This window comes from Cardiocondyla obscurior, linkage group LG10 (assembly GCF_019399895.1).
Source record: "Cardiocondyla obscurior isolate alpha-2009 linkage group LG10, Cobs3.1, whole genome shotgun sequence".
NCBI classification, from domain to species: domain Eukaryota; kingdom Metazoa; phylum Arthropoda; class Insecta; order Hymenoptera; family Formicidae; genus Cardiocondyla; species Cardiocondyla obscurior.
In genome coordinates, this window is record NC_091873.1 from 6,910,121 (window position 1) to 6,926,216 (window position 16,096).

At 32.6% G+C, this 16,096-nt stretch overlaps 2 protein-coding genes across 2 annotated transcripts; one reads left to right on the plus strand and one right to left on the minus strand.

Annotated features, from left to right (window-relative positions):
- Positions 1-1,706: 1,706 nt before the first annotated feature.
- Positions 1,707-6,660, plus strand: Tmem63 (transmembrane protein 63). The gene is made up of 12 exons (XM_070662795.1): positions 1,707-1,870; positions 2,259-2,385; positions 2,484-2,701; positions 2,801-3,080; positions 3,369-3,472; positions 3,640-3,832; positions 3,950-4,064; positions 4,148-4,344; positions 4,652-4,978; positions 5,105-5,380; positions 5,468-5,704; positions 5,837-6,660. The coding sequence occupies exons 1-12, from the start codon at positions 1,851-1,853 to the stop codon at positions 6,035-6,037; spliced, it is 2,295 nt and encodes a 764-aa protein (XP_070518896.1). The 5' UTR covers positions 1,707-1,850; the 3' UTR covers positions 6,038-6,660.
- Positions 6,661-7,259: 599 nt separating this feature from the next.
- On the minus strand, positions 7,260-16,057 carry Nsd (Nuclear receptor binding SET domain protein). Its single transcript, XM_070662794.1, has 13 exons — positions 15,500-16,057; positions 14,906-15,191; positions 14,329-14,732; positions 13,416-14,238; positions 13,104-13,270; positions 12,694-13,012; positions 12,396-12,618; positions 12,136-12,322; positions 11,480-11,909; positions 11,124-11,400; positions 10,804-11,024; positions 10,373-10,596; positions 7,260-9,059 (listed from the first exon to the last, which is right to left on the minus strand). Exons 1-13 carry the CDS (start codon positions 15,713-15,715, stop codon positions 8,847-8,849), a joined length of 3,990 nt encoding a protein of 1,329 aa, XP_070518895.1. The 5' UTR covers positions 15,716-16,057; the 3' UTR covers positions 7,260-8,846.
- Positions 16,058-16,096: the final 39 nt, after the last annotated feature.

Genomic DNA, 16,096 nt, shown 5'->3' on the forward strand with positions numbered 1-16,096 from the left:
GAGTTGAAGTATGCTGCCGGTGGCTGTAACATAAAAAGGAAAATATTAATGTAGACATGATAGTTGGTTTATAAGTTTAACAAAAAAAAAGGAAAAGTATTTTTTTTTAATTTAATTTAAAAAACGTATATTCACCTAAGAGTTGCTCCGCCGATGCAGGATGCCTCCTAGGCCTGCTCATCCTCTCGGATGGGACGTGACGAGTCATCCTTCCGCGCACTTGTAACTCGCGTACGCACTCCCGTAAAAAAAATATACGTGAAAAAACGTCCGCATACTTTTCGGCACTCCCGGAACGTCCGACGAACCGGCTGCGGTTCGTATATTCAATAATATCGGCGAGCGCTAGAGCGGAGTTCCTCTTGATCTGTAACAAATAAATGACAAAATTATATGTAGATTTAGAACGTAATTCGGAATGTAATTCGGAATGTAATTCGGAAGGAAAGCTGATACTACTTACCCCTGGGTTGCTCCGCTGGGGCAGGATACCCTTCCTGGGCCTGCTCCTCCTCTCAGGTAGCACGTGTCGAGTCATCCTTCCGCGCACTGGACACTCGCGAGATTGTCTATCTTTTGAGCCTCCGGTTGACTCTCGTCGGCGGAACGAACGACACCGAAAACGTTCTTTAAGCGGCGAATGAGACGAGTCGCGATATTAAATGTTCCCCGCGCACTGAACACTCGCGGGATAGTCTACTTTTTGAGCCTCCGGTCGACTCTCGTCGGCGGAACGAACGACACCGAAAACGTTCTTTAAGCGGCGAATGAGACGAGTCGCGATATTAAATGTTCTCCGCGTACTGTACACTCGCGGGATAGTCTACGACACTTCTGACAGTTTCAAATCCTCGAATTCGACACGAGAAACGGGCTACGGCGCACGGATGCCTCGACATTTTCGTATCGAACTCGGACCGCGTGCTCGCCGTGACCTCTAGTATTACGTAGTAGTTGTCGAGGTATTTTTCCACGTGCTGGACACTCGCGAGATAGTCCATAATACTCCTGACCGTCTCAAATTCTCAAACTCGATACGAGAAACGGGCTACGACGCACGGATGCCTCGACATTTTAATTTCGAACTCGAACCGCGTGCTCGCCGTGTCCTCTGGTAGCACGCAGCAGCACGTGTCACATAGTTCTTACCAACTCACAATCAGGCGATCGATGGAGCGCTGTGATTGGTCGGCGCGCTAGGGAAACTACGCATCGACCAATCACAGCGTTTCACTAGACACAGGTACACGATGATGATCCGTAAGAGAACAACACGTAGATACCTCGACGTCTTCGTCTCGAAACCGATGCTCTCCGCGTGGCCGCGTGTCCTTTCGTTCACAGCGGAATAAGTTATGTAAGCTCTCTGCGAGCTCGCGATCAGGCAATCGATGGAGCGCTGTGATTGGTCGGCGCGCTAGAGCTTTCTATCACCCCAAACGAGAGAACCAATCAGATAAAATACAGATATGCGGTAATATTTGAAAGTTTTTTAAAGCCACCAGAGCGTTCTCTGTGATAGTTTTACCAATATATGTATCGGTGAAATGCGTTTTAATTGCGTGTAGCTATTAACAATACTCAATTTCGACTTAAAATAAAAATTAATTAAATTGACTTACCCCTTCGTTTCAATAAATTATATTTTGCACAATAACATACACTCGACGAGTGTAGCTTGCATATTAGGTTAGGCTAGGATTGGAATAGGTTAATTTTGCGAGATACTTTCGCGTATGACTAACACAGCGCACGGTGTGCGAGTGCAATGTGTCAAATTGACACGCGTTTGCTAATATGCTCCTTTGCATTCGTTTAACGACGCACTGATCCGCGCGTCTCGGCCGACCATGGATTACACCTACGACAAGTGAGTGCAAAAATCGTGCCGTAAATGTTCGTTGCTATTTCTCACCTTCTTTTTTTTTCGATCACCCTCGCGTTTATCGTATTTAGTTTTTACTTTGTTTGCGTACACGCAATCGCACGACGATGAAACGCAAGCCGTTTCTCGCACACCGACGAAGTGAAATTAAACAATTGAATATTCGACGAGCCATTCAAGGCACGTGAATAAAATAATATAATATTTCGATACACCTAGTTTCGCGTACCGTATATATATATATGTATATTTTGTTTAAAATAGATCTACTTAACTTATCGTTGTCTATTGCTATGCTATTAGTACTTATCAGGACGCACGTACACTCGTGTGCGTTCTGTGTAATATTATAAATATTTATTACGTGTTTCAGTAATTCGCACGACACTCCTTCCGCGGAGACATGCTTTCCATTTCCCAGATACAACAAAACGATAATAATTACAGACGTGTACGCGGGAATACCGGAGAATTTGCTGCTAAATGTAATCGGATTTCTGGTGAGGCCTCGGTTTACTATTGTTACATGAATGTGTTTTAATATAAAACTACATGGTATTGACGTGCTCGAGTTAAATGTAATGTAATATATTGACAGATTTTAGTTATTTTATTTGGCCTATTACGTAAAAAAGCATGGAATTATGGACGTCTTGCATTGTTACACAAATCTGATAATGGATGGACTGAGTTGTTCTACGGTGTCAATGAAAACAGAGACACTGATCCTTTGTATGTGGAGGCTTCTGTCAATTCTCAAATCTCCCAACTAGATAGAGGATTTTTCTCTTGGATTGTTACAGCTTTTAAAATTACGTTAGTATTTAATTTAATCACTTAAAACAGTTGATTATTTTTGTTTTTTATCCTACAGTCTGTATGACTTATTTGTTTGTAATAATTTAATAATTGTAGGGATGATGAATTGTTGCAACGTGCAGGACCTGATGGATTGCTGTATATCATGTTTGGACGTTGCTTAATTATACTGACCATTATAATGGTTGTTATATCATTGTGTATAGCTTTACCCATAAATTTTCATGGGAACAATCAATCAGGAGATAGTGCAACATTTAGTCATACAACATTATCAAATCTAGAGCCCACATCTTATGGACTTTGGGTGTACACAGTATTGCTCTTATCTTATCTGCCAGTTGGTGGATATATCATGAGGCGATGTTTGAAGCAGGTCCTGCCTAATTAGCCTGTTATATACCTATATAAAATCGGAATTATTGACACAATTTTTGTGCGTATATAAAACCGAATAAACAAGGCCCAGTAAATTTATTTATATTTAGTAATTAAAAATTCGTCAATTATTACACAAATTGTAAAATTTTATAGAACTCTTCGATTTAATTTATTTAATTGTACGCGAATATTGTGTCAATAATTATAAGAAAATCGTATGTGTATGTATAAAAAATATGATATTTACATAATATTGCAAATGCTAATTTTTATGTAAATATAGGTGCGAGATACCAGGCCCACTGGAGAATTCGTAGCAAGAACGTTATTAATTACTGATATACCAAAACAAGAATGTACTGTTGAAAATCTCACTGAATATTTTAAGTATGTTAAAAAACGATATTTTATAATTATAAATGTTAACAAACACTAAACATTACAAAACGTGAGCTTTGCGCGCTTCTCTTAATATTAAATAAAATTAATACAAATTTTAATTATGTAAGTTTGGACTGTGTATATATATTTTTACATATTATTAATTTTTTTAGAGAAGTATTTCCTACTTTAACAGTGGAGGACATTACATTGGCCCACGATATACGACGCCTTTCGAAGTTAGATGCAGAAAGAGATTGTGCAGAACAAGCACGTTTGTACTGCGAAAATTATTCTAGGAAGAGGGAACCTTTAAAAATGTATCCTCATCCATGCGGTCAAGTTGTTGGACCTTGCTGCAATAAGGTATATTAATATGCAATAAAATATATTATGCAAAATCGATTACATAAAAATTCGGAAATTTTAATTATCGCGGAAACTTTAATTATTAATTAAATATAATTAATATTTAATTTACAGCAAGTGGATGCGCAAGAATTCTATACAAATGAGGAAATACGGCTATCGGCACTAGTTGAAGAAGAAAAAAAAATGGCACTTAGTAAATGTCTTGGAGTTGCTTTCGTAACTTTAGGTATATTTATACGATGTTTTTCTCTTTCTTTTTTTTCTCAGATTAATATGAAAAATTAATAATAAAAATTTCTAATTAAATAGGAACACCTGGTGCAGCTAAAACTATGCGCAAACAGTTGAGATCTTTACCGAATATAAAGTGGATCGTGGATTATGCACCGATGCCGTCAGATATATTTTGGGAAAATCTAAGCATTCCTAGGCCGTGTTGGTATCTAAATGCTATATTAATAAATTGCGCTTTGGGACTTGTATTGTTTTTCCTTACTACGCCGGCTGTAAGTTAATTTTTTTTAGCAAAAACATTACAACGAAAACTAGATAAACCAAAGAAAACGTGTATGTTAATGTGCACGCTTCTACATACACCCACCCACTCCATCTACACATGCACATACATACATACATATACAGACAGAAAGAAAGAAAGAGAACAAGGAATTGACGCTTGTGGCATTTTGATGCAATAACATGTTAATCTTTAATCGATTCTATTTCAATTTTTTTTTTAATTTTTAAACAATTGTAGAACACATAAATTTTATATGTAATTTAATTATTTAAATTAATTATTTTTTATTTTAGGTTATCGTAACAACTGCCAACAAATTACCAATTAATGGAGAGATTAAAAAATTTGAAGCCTTTGTCGGATCTTTTTTGCCTACTGTATTACTAGTCAGTGTAGCTGCTCTAATGCCTGCATTAGTAACGAGAAGCGAATCGCTCGTGAGACACTGGACACGAAGTAGCTTAAATCGCGCTGTTATGAGAAAAACTTTACTTTTGCTACTGCTAATGGTGCTAATATTACCTAGTCTAGGTTTAACAAGTGCCGCAGCATTTCTAGATTGGACCGTGAATGATCGAAACAATACGAAACACTGGGAATGTGTATTTTTACCGGATCAGGTAAAACTTTCAACGATAAAAAAATATTACGTTTATTAAAGATTCATAAGAACGCTTTGTCTTTATCGGTAATAACGTTAATATGTTTTTCATATATCGATTTGTATAAAAATGTAAATTTTTTAGGGTGCTCTTTTTGTAAATTATGTCATAACTGCAGCCTTGCTTGGAAGTGGATTAGAATTGGTCAGATTCCCGGAACTCGCTCTATATACGTTCAGACTTTGTATAGCTCGCAGTCGAGCGGAAAGGATACATGTTAGGAAAGCGGTACTGTGGGAGTTTCCGTTGGGAGCTCATTATGCATGGTTACTGCTAGTCTTTACTATGATAACCTTTTACAGTCTGGCGTGTCCTTTAATCACTCCGTTTGGTCTATTATATTTTGTAGTAAAGCATCTGGTAACGTATTCTTTAATAATAATTTTAATAATAATTTATAACTTGTGATAATGTATATTTTACGATAAAAGTATTTTGATGTATTAGGTGGATAGGCATAATTTATGCTTTGCTTACGGACCGAGTATCGGTGGAGGTCAATTAGCTGGAGCAGCAGTTGGTGCTGCAGGAGCCGCGCCAGTTTTAGCGCAAGCCGCTTTTCTAGCCTTAGGCCTGGTAAGAGGTGAACTGTTGACTCCACTAACTGCTGTGCAACTCACCGGTCTCTGTGCGAGTATTCTAGGATTGGTAACCGGTGCTACATTGCCGTTATCAAAACCAAAGGTATTATAATTTTAATAACTATACGGGAGTTAGTTAAAATTAAATTAAAAAAAAATAAAAATAAACAAAAAATCTACTTTTAGATTATTATTATTAATTATTAATTAATTCTTGTTAATTAATTTTTATTAGACTCCAGTACCAAAGAGGGATCTTTCGACTGGCCAAAATTTTGTACCACCAGTATTGCGAAAAAATCAGGTATCCGTAGAAGAAATTGCATCGACTGCTTCGAATTCAGAAGTAAATTTACCAAGTCCGACAAATACTACTTCCTCTATACAAGAAAGTCCAAAGCTTTACCAAAATTATGGCGGTGAACAGAGAGTATAATATCTATATTTATATTATGCTCGATAAGTATTGTAATATACAGGATATTCCATTTTATATTTGATAGTCAAATATAAAGGAAATTTTTCAAAAGTTTTAAAACCGAAAGTGATAACTTATTTTCAATTTAAGAAATTAAAATCTCTATTGTTTAATTTTATACTTGTAACATATTCTTGTATATTAATTGTGGAAATGACGAACATCATTTCTACTGTGACATACAAAATGAGGTTGTGAAGCTGTCGAAACTAGCGATACTGTCTTATATGCATATCATTCAAATATAACAATTTTTTTTAACTTTATGATTTTCAGATGTGTAACTGTCACTAATAAAATGGAACATCCTATATTCGCGTATGTTGTGTGTGAGTGTGTGCGTGCGTGCGTGCGTGTATACATATCCATAAGTATGTATATCTATATGCAATACAGAATGCTTCATAACGTGATTAAAATTATATTACTTTAAAAATAAATTCTTATTATTAATATTAATGAGCTAAAACTTGTTTTTTATAGGAAAACTACAGCACAAATAATGTATACTCGTGAAATATTTCTTACATCATGTTAAAAATTAGTGCAAATATAACTTAAAAAAAAAAAAAAAAACGAAATACTGTTTTAACATCGTTCTGTCTACTCACATTTATAACTGTATTTATAAATTTTGTAATACCATACGGTGTTTAATAATTTATAATAAGTACAAAAATGATTATATTTAATTCAATTAATTTAACATAATCTTTGTTTATAATAACTAAATATTGAGAATTATAGTTTTATTAAGGATTTATTGCTATTTAAAGAACCTTTTTACAAAAATAAACAGGCTGATTACCTTATTTAAATCCGATAATACAAAAACATAAAATCTACTACATAAAATCACATTTAATACATTTTAGTATTATAAACATATTATGTTAATGTAACAGTAATATAGTAGTAATAATAAGGTAATTAAAGAAACCGTAAGCTTACAGTTATACATGTTTTACATGGGAATAGTTTTTAATTAATAAGTGCAATAATTTTACTTTCTTATTATTAATAATAATGCGATTATTCTTATATAAAAATTCAGAATAATCTTTATAATATGTACATATAAACCTTATATTTATCATAAATTTATTGTAGTAATTATTAGAAGTTTACTGAATTGATAGAGTAATTATTAATAATAATGCGATTATTGTAACACACAAAATATAATTAAGCAGAATTATTTTATTATATGTATGGTCTATTTTTATTCCATTTGTGACAAAATGCTATAATATTTTCTATATATCTTGTTCTAGTTATATGTGATTAAATAATATAATAACATTTTGCATACATGTACACATGTGTACGCGCGTGCGTAAAAACAAATTTGCCGACATGCACATTACCTACGCACACATACACACACGATATTAGTAATCTATATTTCAGTACTAACTATTTGGTTCATTAATACGATTTTTTTTTTTTTTTTTTTTTTTTTCCAATAGTTTTTACGATAATTAGCTAGACATATGTATATAGATATACACAAATATAGTTTCTTAAACAATTAAAATTTGTCACGATTGTGATGTGATTGTTATGCTACACGTATCTATTTTGTGTTAGTTCTCACACAAAAAATTAAAATACGCAACTTATTTAATATGAGATGTTATTTTGATAGGTCCATTATATTTTGTCATGGAGTGAAAATTTAAATACACAGTTTATTTAAGATATAATGTTCTTTTACAATTAATTATCTCTACTTCTATAAATAACCTGCTATTACTTTAGTTTTACTCTAAAAAAAAACTAACTTTTTCATGGAATAAGCAATAAAATGATTTATATTATACTACTTTTAAAACATTTAATTTATAATGTAATTAGAACACTTTAATACACGTCGAATCGTCACGTAAAATATTTAAAATTAAATGTTATTAAATAATTTTATGAGTTTTTATGAGATAAATATGATAATAAATTCACAGAATTTTTTCAGTTATTTTTTTTCCGTTATCAAGGCACTAATTATCACTTATAATTTTTACAATGGTGTATATTACATTATAAACTCATAAATAAACACGTGTATAATAATATATATATAATATATATATATTTATATACATAATGTCGTAGGGTTTTCTTTCCACTGCTCGTGAAGAAGTAGAAAATATTAAAACTGAACAAAAGTTTCGTACTATTTTGCGATATTGTTAAACTAAAATATTAATTGCTAAAATCAAGTGAATAAGAGTGCGTCAAAAAAAAAGTAATTTAATTACTTGAGCTAATTTTATTAATTAGGACTCATTAGATCGAGCATTGGTTAATGACAGTTAATGTAACGAAAAGCTTGAGGACAGCGTAATATCCACCTAAAGTAATTAAAAAATGATGAAAAAAGAATCTTAGAAGAAGCCGCCCTATAAAATAAACTTATATAATTATGTCAATTGTAGTATCTATTACATATATTATTATATACAGTGTGTACACATTTTTAATAAAAGAAAATGCTTTAAACGAACGTTTCTCTAAAACTGTAATAAGTTTCGTTTGAAAGATTTTCTCTTGTTATGAAAGAGTTATTCATACGATCTGTTTTAAGGGTTTTACTTTTTCACTCTTTCTCTATGTGTGTGTACACATGTGATATATAATCGTATATAATTACATATAATTAATTGATATAACGCACACAAATATAACAGACAAAATTCTGTACCAGTTGTATTAGTCAGCTTTGCTATGCACTTAGTGCGAAATTTCATTCATTAAATAAGAAAGAAATTCACTCGTAACGGCTAACACCAATTATAGCTTCCAGTTGACTAGATGTAAGATTAGTTAACTCCTTTGCTTGACCTTCTTTCTTGTGTGATTTACATACTGTTTCGTTTGTCATTATCCTTGAATTTTTATCACACGACACAATATTATTTTTGAGACTGTTATCTTCCTCTTCCTTCTGAGATTCTTCACTTTCTTCACTGCTTAGATGAACCTGTGAGGCAACATTGTTGCTTAAAACCATCTTTGTATAAAAACATCATTTTATAAAATAGTTATTTGAATAACAATATATTCTCTAAAATTTAGAGAGTATATTCTTATTCGAATAACCATTTTGTACATGACACTTCGTCTAGGTTTTACATAATCTACCTCCAGCTTCAACATGGCAACTTAAGTTTTAATACCGTAAATATGAATATATTATATACGTCTATAAATATAATTCATATATTCCTACCCACGCACGCACACACACACACGCACATCTTAATTCTTATATTTAACTAAAAATTTTTTTATTGACGGTTGCATGCAAAACCTTTCAGCGTGTAAAGTTTCGTTTCTAATGTTATAACAATTATAAATGTTCATAATTCATATTTATAGTGTTTAATTAATTAATAAAGACTGAAAATAAAGATTACACTTTGCATAATTCCCGAAATATTTTTTTTATAAAATTGCAATTGCTTATTATGACATTTTTTAATTAAATAATATTATAAGCTTGTTTATTAATTACACAACCACTCTTAATATTTATTTATGCTTTTATTAATATGTATATATAATTTACTAGAACCGAATAAAATGACTCTCACTTTGAAATATAAAAGTAAATATTTTCTGTTATGTGTCTACTGCCAATTTAGAGGAGCAGGGATATTAGGAGTGATGAAAAATAATTAAAAAAAAAAAAAAGAAAGATTTTAATTTTTTTGGAATATATATGCTACTTTCCAATATTACAACATAATTTTCATTATGTTACATTACAACAATAATCGTTGCTTTTCTTATACATAAAATATGCAATACAAATTCACAAGTAAAACTTTGATATATAACACAACTAAGACGGTCGTATAAAAACGGCTTTTATCATGTACTTTTGTATCCTTCACGTAATTATTTGAATTCACTTTTTTTAAAATGTCAGTTTTATATATAATTATGAAACCTTGTCATCAAATAAATATGATTACTGTTTCTTTGGTAAATTAAGAATGCCTTACATTCCTTCCCTAACGTTCTATTCAGATGTTTTTTGTTATAATTATTGAGTAAAATTTTTAATATAAAAATGAATTGTCTTAATTGTGACTACTTAACCACCACCACAGAAATTCTATAATCGGTTTAATTAGGCATAAATGATACAGCAATATACAAATAAAGGATACAAAACTCTAACTACATTGCAAATTACAAATCTGTAGATGTGTGAAATTATATTAATATGTAAGGATTGTAGTGATATATTTACTAATGACACGGATAGAGAGTAAGGTTTCATCTCACCTCTACAATAGAAACCCTTGGTGATGGTTCTCGCGTTGCAATTTTTTCCATTGCAACCGGACTAGTGGAGCTCGTTGAAGAACACTCTTTATCTGTCTCGTTATCGTTATCCGAATATTCCTTCTCATCTTCGATAGGTTTCTGGGTTTCCATATTTTCATGTAATTTACATACAAAGCCGCCTTTCTCACATTCTCGTTCAAATAAGTTACCATCGAGATGAACTGGAAAACATCCCGAGATCACAAATAAATATTCACAACACATAATTAAATTATTAATATTATAGGTTATAATTAATTTTTCCTCACTTTTTACATTGTACATTGAGAGGCAGTTAATATACCGCCATCGCCGTGGCAAATGCCTTTTATCTGCCTCTCAGTGTACGTTTCTTGTACCTAAATTAAAGAAAAAACAAAGTGAATTACCTTGACAAAAAGCAACGCTACAAAATGAGCAATGCGCTGATGTTCGACGTCCACACTCCGAGCAAAAATGCCACGGGCAACAGAATTTCGATTCTGTTGATTCGTCAATTTCTATACATGTTTTATGGTACTTTTTATTACACGTTCTTTGTGAGCAGACTATAAATTTATTGTTAACGAATATTACTTGTCCGCATCGCCAACATCTACGCTCTCTCCGTCTAAAATAAGAAAATAAAATTTGTTAATTTATTGATTATATAAAAATCGTAATAAAATGGTAAAACATCAAGTAATAAGACATGCAATTATATACATACTTTCTCGGTACATTTCGTTTCGGTTTTTCAAACTTTTTAAATTGCATACTCGACTGCGCAATTGGCAACTGCTGTTTCTGTGCTTTTAATCCAATAAAACCGCTACAGTTTGACGCGCCACAAAGACACGCTTTTCGCGTTTCTCCATCAGATGCCAAATTATAATTAAATGTTAACTCTTCTCCAGAGTCTATGTCACGCAAAGCGAACAAACCGATACGTGTATCTCCGTTTACTGTCCACTTCTGTGTTTCGCAGTTTGGAGCACACGAATGATCTGTGCATAATAATATAAATTGTTTTTTTTTTCCTTTTCTTTTTTTTAATTACAGATTCGTACATTAAAATATACTCACTCATAAATCGACTTAGATTTCCTTTCGGTTCCGCATCAATCGTTCTATTGTTGTCTATCGTCAAGAAGTAAAAATTCTCATTTTTTAATTCCTTTTTCCGATGTAGTCTTCGCTTGTATTCAGCGTCGTCTATAATTTCTCCCACATATTCGATGACAAATTGTCCTGATTTAATATCTTCTAATGTTCTCAAGCCCCATCCGCGACCACTGGTGTGAAATGGCTCCATTGCTGGATATTGACGCAATACGAACGATTGATTCATACATTTGGCACCAGCTGGACAAATTCCGGGACTGCATTCGACCATTAGTATGCGATTCAGACAATCCGTACCAGGGCCACAAGGATTATCCCATTCGGGATCACATTCGCATGCCACAATACTCTCGACTTCCATTGGTTTAACATTACCCACTGGTTTATTAACCTATTACATATTTATATTTATTAAGGTTTTTAGCTTTTTACTGCAGTTATTTATAAAATTAATAGTAATAATTATACTATAGCGTTAACTACGTTAAATAATTAAAAAAAAAAAAAAAAGAAAACCGTATAAAGTTTACGCTTATTTAATTTCAGTTTAACTTTAAAGTGCTGATCTGTTTTTGTTAGTATGATCTAGCATTAACTTAATGTGGTATAAATCGTACCTTTAATTTTACATATAATGGCGGTTTCAGTCCTTTTGGTTCTTTAGTTTTTGACCGTCTTGCTTTTAATTGTTGATGTAATTTATTGGCTTCCATAAGCGCTACTCGATATGCATCGTCCATTAAAGATTTACCTATTGGTGGTTTTATATTTGCATCACCGTCTTGATACAAAAAAGCTCGACCTCTGCAAAGATTAACATATTAGAAAAAAATGTATTACTCACAGTATTTTATATAAAAAAAAATGTTTTACTTACCTATGTACCCAGTAATAATCATTAGATCCTAAAAACATTACGCAAAATTCACCAGGGCTGTGTTTAGTATCTTTAACGTTGTCAGGAATTTCAAGTGGATAGCATATACGAGACGGCCACCATCGATAATGGCCGAGTTTTACCCATACAATTTCTCCGTATAAAGGTAATCTTCCTGTTTCGCAATCTTCACATATAAATCCACCGTCAGGCGCGTCTATACCTAAATTATTAAAAATACAAAAATACCTTATCTGCGGATAATATATATCAAACATAATCTTTTAATCGAATTTACCTAGACATTCCAAATGGAAAGAAGTCGGACACGTGTCACAACAAATAAGACTTCCACCGCGCGTGCATAAAAAGCACCATGCTGCATTTAACGGTGGAGATGGTGCTTTGTAATGTTTTGGGCATATAATTTGACTGGCCGTTAAAATTACTGAACCAGCAGGCAGACAGAATGATGATGCATGATACGTTGAAGGGCAACGAACGCATCTTGCTAATTTTTCATTTGGTGCACGCGAACGATTGTCTTGAGGATTATCAGAACTGCACGTGTGGCATACGTGATACGGACATGTCAAGCGGCCTCCTTGCCAATGCGACTAAACAAAAAAAAACGTTTATTAACATTAAGAAATATTTAATATTTTAAGAACAATATTTTAATATTACGATAAAAATGCGAAATTGTACCTGTGGCCACGATATTAAACAATCAGAATGATAATGTTTTCCACAAGCTAGGATAATACATCTTACTCTATCTCCTTCTCTTTCGTTACATAAAAAACAAGCGGGTGCTACTCCAGACAAGCAATCGATACATTTGAATGTCTCGTCTTCTTGTTCATCAAATTTACCTAAATTTCATTAATATTAATAATATTATATTGTAATTAGTAACATATATATGCTGCATAAACATGTATTAAATTAATTAAAAAAAAAAAAATCCGTTAATTTTTTATTATTTGTACATATATTTATAATTATTATCACACTTACCATTACTTTCGTTTTCATCATTAATACTTCTTTTAATTATATTTAAGTCACTAAGTAATCTGTCATCCAATGTATTTTCATCAACAGAATACTCTGGACTAGATTCGCCAGGTTTTACACATGATAAATGAAAATAAGAATAGCAAGGTCCCTTACATCTTGTTAATTTACCTGTTTTTTCACAAATTTGACATACTTTTTCTTGTTTCATACCTTTAAAAAGATTGTATAATTTAAATCGTTTTGTTTCTAAACTGAAACTTTCCTCCCTATCACTTTTATTATCTTTTGTCTTTTTATTTTCTTTCGCACTCGTATTAATTTCAATTGACACGTCGTCTTCATCCGGAGAGCTTTCTTTCGAACGCAAACGCAAACTTTTGTAATTTTTATTTTTATTTTTCATATCTTTCATGGTTGTATCAATGTCAATTGACATCTCATCCTCATCTGAACTACTGTCTTTTGATTGAAAATGTTCATTTGTCATATGCAGTCCGAGTTTCTTTCGATATTCTGTATCCATATTATCCCAGGTTTTACGCAAATATCTTTTTATGTCATCTTTCGGCATATCTGGATATTCAGTTTCCAACAAATTTTTGTTATCTTTATAGTAAAGTTCAAATATACTTTCTTCATCCATCTCATTTTTATAGAACTTTGTACTTGTACTTTCTAAACTTTTATAACTTGAAGGAGAGGAAGGAAAAGAATCTGAATTTAATTTCATATCAATTTTACCATTTACCATTCGTGAATTTTTTAGTTTTGACGATTCTGATTTATATAATTTCGATGTTTCTGGCTTTCCATCATATACCTATAAAAGTAAAGATAAAGTTTTGTATTACATGAGTCAAGAGTTATTAAATTAATATTAAACGAGAATATAAGTGATTATAAATATTACATTGTCTTGTCTAGTACGTTTGATATTAAGGACATCTTGTTCAATTGAACGTTTCCTTTTGTTTGTATTACTTTCATCAAACGATAATAACTTCGTACTTCTACGTCTCCGGACTTTATCTTTTGTCGCGAAAATTGCGATTCTTTCTTCTATTGTCATTGGCTGTGTTTCTGTAGCTTCTTGAACAGCATTTTGCCATTTTAATTTTGCTCCTGGCTTCACAATAAATGCTGCAGCATATTTAGGATCTTTTTTCTTTATTTCTGGCGTTAATGATTCTGCCAATTTTAAAAAATCAGCAAGACTTGTGAATGGCATCATATAGGTAGATGAAACCCAACTATGACGTCCTTTGTCTCCAAAGTAATGAACATGTATCATTGTACTAACTGATCTAGGCCTAACTGTGTCACAAAAAATAAAAATATTTTTTATTGTTACATATAAATACATAAAAAATAAATATTGTCTACACTTGACAAATATTAATTTTAGATTTTCATACTTATGCATATTTTAAAGTAACAAGTATGCTGTAATAAAATGACTTGAATACTTGCAAGTTTAAAAAATTTACCTCTTAACTTATAATATATTCTTGAAGCTGGATCAACTGTTACCATGCATGGCCAGAATGGAAAATTGCCAACTCTTGCCCAAGCTAACTCTCCCATTTTCCAAGAACATTCAATATCAGGACCAAGTACACTTGTACTTGGAGATGGAATTTTTTCTACGTTATTTTCTATAGTAGATAAGTTACTGACTTCATCTATGTTATTATCTATATTAATGTCACCTATACTTTCGACACTATTACTAGAAGAATTCAATAATTGTCTATTTATTTTTGGCTTCCAATTCTGCAAAATTACAAGAGCAATAAATATCCTGTAAGCACTTAAACAGATTTTGACTTTCAGATCATAAAAACTAAACATAAGTATCAATTATCGAATATAAATTAATGTTCATTGAAAAAAAAAAATTTCTTAAAAATTATGTGTGTATAAATAATTAGTGCAAAGATCATTAGTACATATTACTATTTACATTAAGGTTTATGTTCACGACTTTTAGTTAGGATTAAAAAATGTGTACAATTGACAAAGACATGGCGATTGAGGTCTCATTTCTGGAAAGAGAGATAAAAAGTATACGGGACATGTACCTGTGTAAACTCCATAGAGCCACTTGTGATAGACCTGGATTTTATCGTTCTACCATAACGACTCTTACTTGGCGGACAATCATTGCAGTCGTCCATTAGAGCCTCTCCGTTGCATACATCCTCGTTCGTTAATGTGCTGATATCCACGTCGGACGCTTGGGGTGTACTGCGATCCGGCGTGGACACCTCATTGTTTTCTGTGCTAGTGGTATTCATGACTGTGCTCTCAGTGCAACATTTTCAAACCTTTGTGCCTTGTACGTTGCGAATTGTAAAAACGTATCAGATTCTCTAACGACGGCCACCAACGGGGATCACAGAATGCCAGTGACGAGGGCACCCTCGTTGAAAACAATTCCAGCTACCGCACCGCTTGGGCACAACAGCGGCGAGACTCGTCTCTTTCGAAGGGTACTACCTTTCTCGCCTCTCGTTGGGTTCACTTCACCAGGAGGACTATCGTCAGCTTCTGCGCCACAAGGACCAGCTCACAACCCTAATTACCATCCGCCAGACTATTCTAATTGTTATGATAATAATGAATTGTGAACGAACCTCGCATATCTCCTGACGCAGGACGCGTTTCCCGCGATTTTG